The sequence below is a fragment of the Mytilus trossulus genome, chromosome 3 (assembly GCF_036588685.1).
Source record: "Mytilus trossulus isolate FHL-02 chromosome 3, PNRI_Mtr1.1.1.hap1, whole genome shotgun sequence".
NCBI classification, from domain to species: domain Eukaryota; kingdom Metazoa; phylum Mollusca; class Bivalvia; order Mytilida; family Mytilidae; genus Mytilus; species Mytilus trossulus.
In genome coordinates, this window is record NC_086375.1 from 67,931,186 (window position 1) to 67,941,621 (window position 10,436).

Genomic DNA, 10,436 nt, shown 5'->3' on the forward strand with positions numbered 1-10,436 from the left:
AGATGAAGACACATATGGCATGATTGATATCTAGCAATGAATTCTGCCCAAACATGTGTAAATAGGTGTAAGGGTTTCTTCCATTTGGGAAGGCTTCAGTGACTTTGAGATGCACAACAGTAAAAGAGATGTTCCTTTCTTTTTGTTTTTTCAAGTGTGTGCAGTACTTTTGCGTCATATATGTTGACACATACCCTTTTATCCATATGTCATCAGACTGTTTAAAAAATATTATTTAACTTATTGGAAACAGTTAAAATATCATTGATTTTGAATCATTATCCAAAATTTTAAAACCAAGCCGAATCACTGAGGCATGAAACTGGCAATATATTTATATATTTACATTTTTTTTAAACTCATGCTTAATATTTCATAATTTTGATGTACGCTGTAAACTAGTTACAACAGCAGTAGCTCACTACTCACTGAAGTGTGTCCGCACACTTCTCTACTCACTCAATAGCACCAGCAGGCTGATCTCAACACTAAAGTGTACATGTACCAGCATACTTATCTACTTTCTTAAGTGTTCCTGTATACTGATTTTACTTAAATGTACCCTTAAACTAATTTACTCACTACAATATACCTTTACACTGGTCTACTCTTGACAATGTACCAGCACAATGATATACTAATTGAAGTTTATCAGGCTACCAGCACACTTATCCCCTCACTAAAGTGCACCATCACATTGATGATAGATCTACTGAGCACATTGTCCTGATTTAAATGTACTTACTTATGGTACTAGCACACATAATTCTACCAACAAGCTGATAGTCACTGAAGAGCACCAGCACACTGACCTAGTCACATAAGTGGGGCCTTGGTAGCTGAGTGGTCTACGTAGTTACTATTGTAATCACTAGCCAGTCAACACTGAGGTTGTGAGTTCAAACCACGCTTGTGCGAGTGCACTCAACTCAAATCTGGACTAGGATTAACAGATTTCCTTTCTAAGGTCAGTGGTTTTCTTTGGGCAATATGGCTTCCTCCACCAACAAAAACTGGCTGCCACTTGGCCTAAATTGGGTTCTTAAAAGTGGCGTCAACTTAAAACACTAAAAATCGAAAAATCAAATTACTCACATAAGTGTCCCACATGCTGAACTACTCACTCAAGATCCACTCAGATAAGTGTACCAGCAATCTGATCGCCTCACTTAAGTGTACCATCACATTGATGATTGATCTACAGCACCAGCACACTGATCTACTTACTCAAAAGTACCAGCATACTGATCTACTCACATAAGTGTACCAACACACTGATCTACTTACTCAAAGGTACCAGCATACTGATCTACTTATTCAAAGGTACCAGCATACTGATCAACTCACATTAGTGTAACAGCATACTGATCTACTTACTCAAAGGTACCAGAATACTGATCTACTTACTCAAAGGTACCAGCATACTGATCTACTTACTCAAAGGTACCAGCATACTGATCTACTTACTCAAAGGTACCAGAATACTGATCAACTCACATTAGTGTAACAGCATACTGATCTACTTATTCAAAGGTACCAGAATACTGATCTACTTACTCAAAGGTACCAGAATACTGATCTACTTACTCAAAGGTACCAGCATACTGATCTACTTACTCAAAGGTACCAGAATACTGATCTACTTACTCAAAGGTACCAGCATACTGATCTACTTACTCAAAGGTACCAGCATACTGATCTACTTACTCAAAGGTACCAGAATACTGATCTACTTACTCAAAGGTACCAACATACTGGTTTTCTTACTCAAAGGTACCAGCATACTGATCTTCTTACTCAAAGGTACCAGAATACTGATCTACTTACTCAAAGGTACCAACATACTGATCTTCTTACTCAATGGTACCAGCATACTGATCTACTCACATAAGTGTACCAGCACACTGATCTACTTACTAAAGTGCAGGAGTAAACTAGTAACAACAGCAGTAGCTTATCTACACACTGAAGTGTGTCCGCATACTTCTCTACTCACTTAATAGCACCAGCAGGCTGATCTCAACACTAAAGTGTATATGTACCAGCATACTTACTAAAGTGCAGGAGGTACATGGCAATCTCTATGTTAATGAGATCTGCCAATGCTAAAACAACTGCATTCCAAGTACCATTGATGTTTTTTTAAATTCATTCCCATTAAACAAACAAACACTTGTAAACTATATCAAAGTTTCAAAGTCAATGAACCATGAAGAGGGGGTTGGGGCTTTATAATCTCCATGGAAACAATACTTGCAAAAGCCAATAAAGCATACAAATATCATTGACTGTACATTAGCAGTTCCTTTTAAACTGATCTAATAACAAAGTAATGAATATTAACTAAGCAAACATTTTGAAGTTGATAGACCATAATTGAGCAGGCAGGGTTAAATAATCTCCATGGTAATGAGATGTGCCAATGTTTATACAAATGCATACCAGATATGATTGACCTACCACTTGTGGTTCACCATTTATTTGACCTAATCACAAACTACTGTGGATTCATTATTATTCGTTGGATACCAATTTTCATTGGTTTCAGGGTAGAGGTAAACCATGAATTCAAATGTTAAACAAATGGCACATTATGTGGTTTCTGTTCAATAACATATAAACCGTTCTACCAAGGGTTTTCAATCTATATGTTGTTACTGGTGACAAAGTAAAGTGCAAGTTCAATTATGGCAGTTTTGAAAGTTACATTTCAGGAGTTATGGTTCTTGATCTTTTGAAAAATGGCACCTTATGTTTTTTCTGTGCAATTACTTATGATCCTCTTGACCATACTTTGAAAATTTGAATATTGTGTTACTTATGAAATGATAGATGTTATAAGATATTGATGATTTTTCGCTTTTGCAGTCTAGAAGTTAAATGGTTTTTGGTAGATTGAAAAATGTTACTTTAATTTGTTTCAGTGCAATACTTATGAAGTCTTTAACCAATACTTTTAACATTGTGATATGCTGTAACTGAGGGAAAACTGTTGACAAATTTAATATTGAAGATTTTTATTTTTGCCAATCAGGAGATATGGTCCTTGAAATACAAATATTTGAAATTTTCACTTTATTTTGTTTTCATGCAATAACTTATGAATTGTTCAACCAATGCTCTTAAAATTCTAAAATGATGTGACTAATGACAAAATGGTGGTCAAGTTAAATAATGCCCATTTTCATTTTTGCCGTTCAGGATTTATGGTCCTTGATAGATTGAAAAAAATGCATAGATTGTGGCAGGTAAAAAAAAAGCCTGAAAGCACCTTTCAAAATACAGAAAACCCAGGTTGCTCTCAATTTGACAACTTATTCCTTGTTTTCTCTAATATAAAAAAAACCCATAATTATAAATAAATTTATTTTTCAATAGTCATTCACATGTACACATCAACAAAAATAAAACAACAAACACTTGCATACAGTAACAAAGTATCACAATAATTCAAGATCTTTGAATCAATGCCCTGGATTGGATTGTACAATATTGGTTTGCTCCACCTTGGTTTAGAAAGGACAAACAAACTCGAATAGGATTGAGCAAAAGTCCCTTAACTATTAACCACTAGCTTTAAGAATCCAAAAGTAAAATATTACTTTAATTAAATGCTAAAGTTTTCCACCAGTAATATACACAGGGTTATCACCAATTAACCATGGAAATTGAATAGATGTATAAAGAAACAGAGGGTAAATCTTCATTTATCCGATTCTAATAATACATAGCACTTCAAAGGGATAATGAAACACTGTTTAGTGTAGAAGACAAATTTCAATATTCCCCATTTTATAGTCAGGAATTTCACAGAAAATAAGTATTATCTGCATATACAATTAAAGCAAATAAATAAGGCACATTAGCTTATAGAAATCACCAGTAATGCTGTCATTACATTATCTAAATACTTATACAAATGGTTAGACACTTGTGAACAAAAAACAAGACATTAAGGATTACACTAGCAGTGTACTACTTCTACCTCTGTTAGTATATAGTTCTGGAAGAAAGGTTATCATGAATACTAACAGCAAATGTAATAAAAATATTAATACAAGAATATTTACACAGTCAGAAAGACACAAAATTATAATATAAAAATTTATTTTACGTCAAACTTAATATAAATTTCAAACTCATGGTGAATCCTTTAAATGAATATATGTTAACTTAGGCATATACACACTATGTAGTTTTTGCTGTGGTTAATTAATTATTGACACACAAATCAAAATTTGAAGCAAAACTTCTAACCAAAAAATATGTGTGGATATTTTCTAAGTTTTTTTTTACTTTAAAAATCCACTCTTTTCACTGGATTTATGTGTTTTCATAAAGCTGTTTTAAATACGTACTTTTAAAATTCTAGTTTTTATCAGTTCAAGATCAAATTTCTTGGAAAAAAACACTCTTACAATTTATCATGTTGATGTTCCTAAAACTGCAAAGAACACTTAATATAGATTTTGACAGTAGGTCAATTTTAAATTGAAAACATAAATAAAATTTGATGACAAAATAACCTTCACTTTTTAAGAATATAAATATTTCATAAATAAAACACAAGAAGTATATCATGTTAGTATTTTGTCTTCTATCTTCTTTAATGATATCTGTTTTTTGATTGGTCATATCTGGTATCAACTAAACTGATTGGTCAGATGATTTTCCTATTCTGTGTCTCAGTGATCCATCAGACTGAAATACATAAATAAAATCCACAAATTATTTCTCGATTCATGTTTACTAAAACCTATAAAGTGTTAATTTTCCATAGAGTCTAAATGTGATCATCTAAAAAAAAAAGCTAAAAAAAACCCTTAACAACAAATTATGTTTTCCATACCTCAACAAGTGATAATATCTGTGATGGTAAGTCCTTCCTATTTGGACAATGTGTGCAGCATTATATTCAGAAATATAATAAAAACAGGTGAAAGACAACTACCGACTCTAAAGAACTGTGTTGCTCACAATGACCTATGGTAATTTTCAACCTTAAATTTTAAAATGTTATTCATAAATTAGATTTCACTTTTGTTCATATTGTTTTGCTGATGAGTTAATTGTTTTCAATTTATCTCTATCTACTATAGTTATTGCCAAAAACAATAACAGGTAAAACATTTAATTCAAGGGCAATAACTACAAAAATGACAACTTATTGATTGTTTGTGTTCCAAATTGATATTATTTAGATACAATAACCATTCTGCCAGCTAGTGACATAACTCAATATAAACTTACTTTACTGATTCCAACACTTAATCCTTTGTTGTCATCTCCACTCAGATCATCCTCCTTTTCCTCTATAATATCAGCATTAATTACATCCTCAATATCAATGTCATCATCATCATCGTCATCATCTTCATATTCATCATCATCATCATCTTCCTCATTTCCATCGTCAAACATTGCTTCATTTATTTCTGAAGAAAAATAAATTACAACTTACTTATAACATTGCTACATTACTGATATGGGTTGATTTGCAGAGGTTTTAATTACTTGAGTGATAATTGCTTGCTTAATGTCAAGTGTCAAATATTTCATGGACATTCACGAGATTAGCAGAGAGACTTGTAATATTTTGACACATCTTTCAACGTGGAAATCTTTAACATTTTTCCCTAAGAATTATCACCATAGAATTAACTTACCATCGTCAGTATCGAAGCTACTCTGTGAGACATTAGATGAAGGACTAGGTTCTTCTATTTTAGATACTAACTCAGCAAGATCTGTAAACTTAGCAAGTGAAGGCTGTGCCATTGTCTGAAATTAACAGAAATCATTTATCATAATAATCTGGTAACTAATGTAATAACTGACTTACATTGTGACAGGTCATATAAATTGTTATGTCTTTTCATTGTGTAGTGTCTGACAATCCCTGTTTAGATTTTAGAAACTATGCTATATTATATGTAAAATCTACATAACATATAGATGTATTTACATCATTGGGTATTCAGCAGAATTTGCTCCAAATGAAACTAGATCTGTCTCTGAATAACCTTCTGGTGTCATGCAACAGTCACTTTTTATTATGATGTAAAACAAACGCAAACTTTTTTTAACTTCAAGTAATTGTGATATATATTGGATGATGCTCTTTCTCATTGACCTTTGAAGTAGATACTGTTTTTTCTCTCTGAACCTAATTAGCTGATAATGCTCTTTTTATTTTATCCTATTTAATGGATAGTGCTCTTTTACATTATTTACTCTATTTAGAGGATAGTGTATTGTCTCACTGACCATATTTAGAACAAACTGTTCTTTCTTGTTGACCCAATATAGTGCATATGATCTTTTTCTTATTGCCCCAATATAGTGCATATGATCTTTTTCTTGTTGCCCCAATTTAGTGAATGTACACTTTCTTGTTGACCTAATTAATTGAATATGGTATGTTAATCAAAGCCTTTCTGGTACATATTGTATACTAACCTGTACTCTCTTCATTTGTGGTTGATCTTTGAAAGCTTTTCTATGACCAGGCTTAGGTCTGAATAATTCATCAACTAATCCACCTTTTATCCATCCATTCAGTAATGCTTTACCATGCTGGTAACCTACATCCTATAGAAAAAGAAAAAATACTCAGTTCTAATTGGCATAGGTGTACAAAGCTGTTTTTCATATATTACTTCAGAAAAAATCTTAATAAATAACTACCAAACATTCTGACTTGGACTGGTTATTGGAGCATTCAACCCTTATTCCATTCTGACACTTGTGTCATAATCAACAACTTTTTTTACAAAAGAATACCATAGGCCTACAATGATAATGAAGTTTGTAGACCTCAACATTTAGAATACATACTTGGTTTAAATTGATTCATATGATTTTTCACACATAAATGACAGCGCATCATACACCTCTAAAGGCTGTTTGGTATATACATACATGTTTAAAATTGTTATATATTGTATTTTATGTATATGTAGTTGTACTTTAAAATAAAAATATCTACCTATACATTGTACTTGGTTTAATTTTGATAATATAATTAAAAATTTGAAATTGAAATGGCAACATTTCAACAAAATAAGAAGTTATGAACTATGGAAAGGTTCAAAGTCAATCATCCATAACTAAGGGAACTTGACCAAATAATCTTCATAGAAATGAAATGTGACAACACTAATACAATTGCCTACCAAATATAAGATGTACAATATAAAAATAAGGAAATGTGGTTTGATTGACAATGAGAAAAGTACCAATCCAAATTAAAATGAAGTGGATGTAAGCAATTGTAGGCAACTGTATGGACTTCAATGAGAAAAAAACCACCATAAAGTCTGCTTAAAGGCCCTGTTTTTTGAATTTTTGCTATTTACAATTTCCCTGTATGTATTATAGTTTCAGGCAAAAAATGGTTTAAAAAAATAAATCACTGAAGTGTCATTATTGACAATCAACTACCAGAGATGTATACTGCTAATGAAGTTTCTCCTCTTCAAGTTAAAATGTATCCATTGTGTAATTTCTATAATGTATTAAATATATATATTTATATGGCAACATCTTTCAAGGGCAGTAACTCCTATAAGGATTTAATTGTTCAATTAGCAGTTTTGTCTTTTTGAAAATCTTATTTTGCTGAAAATTTTGCTGTTAGCAATTCCTCTTCATCTAAATCAGTTTCTACAAATCAAATGGCAAAAAATTGTCTTTCAAGGGCAAAAACTCCTATAATCAACCGAGGATTACTGTTGATGTTTACTTATTTGTAGATCTTATTGTTGTTATCATTTTTACATTTTAAAGGTTTTCTCAATATTTTATTGTGTCCAAGACATGGTAACCAAAATCTGTGGTTATTTTTATAGATATAATCACCAGTTACAATTTTCAAGCTACATTCCCCTAGGAACATTCATGTTAAGTGGTAGTTTCAGTGGAGATTTTATGATGATGTATGATAATGCAGGCAATAGCTTACAAGGCCTTTTGGCCAGGTGAGCAAACAAGTTTTAGATTAATGCAGACATAAAGGACTTTGTTTTCCTTCAAGCCACAATGAACAAATACATGTATTTTATCAAATTTTTGAATGTCTCTTATGAATTTTCTTTTCCTTTTTTGTTTTGTACATATATCAGGATTTTGAATTGTTTTGGGGGCCTCTTTTAGCTTGTGTTGCATAATGAGTTTTGTTCAGTATTGAATTTTGTATGGTGGTCTATAGTGGATAGCTACTATGTCATATGTCTTTGATGAATAGCTATCTCCTTGGCAATTATATCATTGATGCCACATTTTCTTGTTTTTGGTTCTTTGAATGAATTCATACCAGCAGGTTTAGAACTTTTAAAACAGAGATTTCTGTCAGTTGACATGGTTAAAACATCAGTCCTGTTTATTGTTGAACCTCTAAATGAATATCTTTTTGTGTCATTGGGATGCTGAAAATGATCTCTAGATTATTTTTTTATGTTTGTGTTGTTAGGTTACTGTCTAATTGAAAATCATCATTTCTAATTGTACATGTATCATGTATACTACTTTTTATACAGGTAGTTGTTTTTGGCTTTAAATTAGCTTTTAGTAATTTTGAGTACTCTCAGATCTGCACTTTTTGTCTTTTGTGCTTTGCATTGCTTTTTTTGTGCTTTATCTGATAAGTTTCACCTTTTTCAACTGTTTTTTTTTCTTTCTCATGTTGAACTGTTACACAACTGTACTAGGTAAGAGGGAGGTTTGGCACTAGCAAACATATTAAACACTATCACATTCTGTACATGGCTGTCGAAAGTCATGAGCCTATAATTTTGTAGTTGTTGTTTGATGCTGAATATCATATTTGTTTATTGTAAATAGTTTTGTACATAAATCAGGCTGTTTCTCTCATTTGATTTGTTTTATATTTGTGACTTCTTGTCCTTATTTAGTAAATTATGCAGTATGAGTTTTGCTCATTGTTGAAGGACATACAGTGATCAATCGTTGCTAATGTTTGTGTCGTTTGGTCTTAGGGGGTAGCTGCCTCATATTGGCAATCATTCCACATTTTCTCTTTTTTATATTTACATAATGTATAGACACCTGCCTGCTGTAGCACTCTGAATGTCTACCTCTATATAGAATTGTTGTGTAATTGTTTAGAGAATCATTAGCTTCTCAATGTATGCCAGTACTATATTTTCTCAATGTATACCAGTGCTATGTTTTCTCAATGTAGACCAGTACTATATTTTCTCAATGTATACCAGTGCTATGTTTTCTCGATGTATACTGGTACTATATTTTCTCAATGAAGACCAGTACTTTATTTTCTCAATGTATACCAGTGCTATGTTTTCTGAATGAAGACCAGTACTATGTTTTCTCAATGTGTGCCAGTACTATGTTTTCTCAATGTAGACCAGTACTATGTTTTCTCAATGTATGCCAGTACTATGTTTTCTCAATGTATACCAGTGCTATGTTTTCTGAATGAAGACCAGTACTTTATTTTCTCAATGTATGCCAGTACTATGTTTTCTCAATGTATACCAGTGCTATATTTTCTGAATGAAGACCAGTACTTTATTTTCTCAATGTATGCCAGTGCTGTTTTCTCAATGTATGCCAGTACTATGTTTTCTCAATGTATGCCAGTACTATGTTTTCTCAATGTATACCAGTGCTATGTTTTCTGAATAAAGACCAGTACTTTATTTTCTCAATGTATACCAGTGCTATGTTTTCTGAATGAAGACCAGTACTTTATTTTCTCAATGTATGCCAGTACTATGTTTTCTCAATGTATAACAGTGCTATGTTTTCTCAATGTATAACAGTGCTATGTTTTCTCAATGTATAACAGTGCTATGTTTTCTCAATGAATAACAGTGCTATGTTTTCTCAATGTATACCAGTACTATGTTTTTTGATATTTGGAGAACATAGTTTCTGTGTCATTTTGGTCTCTTGAGAAGAATTGTCTCATTGACAATCATACCACATCTCCTTGTTTATATATATTGTTGATGGATTGATTGATTGTTGGTTGCTTAACGTCCAGTGGCAAATATTTCATGCATATTCAGGACAAGTAGTGTTGATGGAAGATCTGTGATAGACTTATTTATTCACAATCATTTTATACCCAAGACCATAATAATCTTGACTAACTTGACATACTTTGAGCTAAATTGGTTAACAAATTTTATGGAGAGTTGTCTCATTGGCACTCATACCACATCTTCTTATGAAAGTGAGAAAGGAAGTGGGGAATGTGTCAAAGCGACAACAACCCGACCATAGAGCAGACATAATGCCATTAATCCTAAATAATTTTTTTACCTGTACATAATCGAATGATCTTTTTTTTCTTGTTCAAATGATCCCACAGTATTTTGTTTTTGTTTAACTTTGTAAGTGTTCTTTGTAGGTGTCATATTAAACATTTCTAGGCTATAGGACAACAAAAA

At 32.0% G+C, this 10,436-nt stretch overlaps 1 protein-coding gene across 1 annotated transcript in view; it reads right to left on the minus strand.

The window, feature by feature from the left end:
• Positions 1–3,349: 3,349 nt before the first annotated feature.
• LOC134712214 (patatin-like phospholipase domain-containing protein 7) overlaps positions 3,350–10,436 on the minus strand; it is an 83,156-nt gene continuing 76,069 nt past the window's right edge. The window contains exons 31-34 of the mRNA XM_063573542.1: positions 6,460–6,591; positions 5,667–5,781; positions 5,251–5,435; positions 3,350–4,701 (exon numbers count right to left, since the gene is read on the minus strand). Of these exons, the coding sequence (XP_063429612.1) occupies positions 4,648–4,701; positions 5,251–5,435; positions 5,667–5,781; positions 6,460–6,591 (486 nt within the window). The 3' untranslated portion in view covers positions 3,350–4,647. The remainder of the gene's footprint in view (positions 4,702–5,250; positions 5,436–5,666; positions 5,782–6,459; positions 6,592–10,436) is intronic.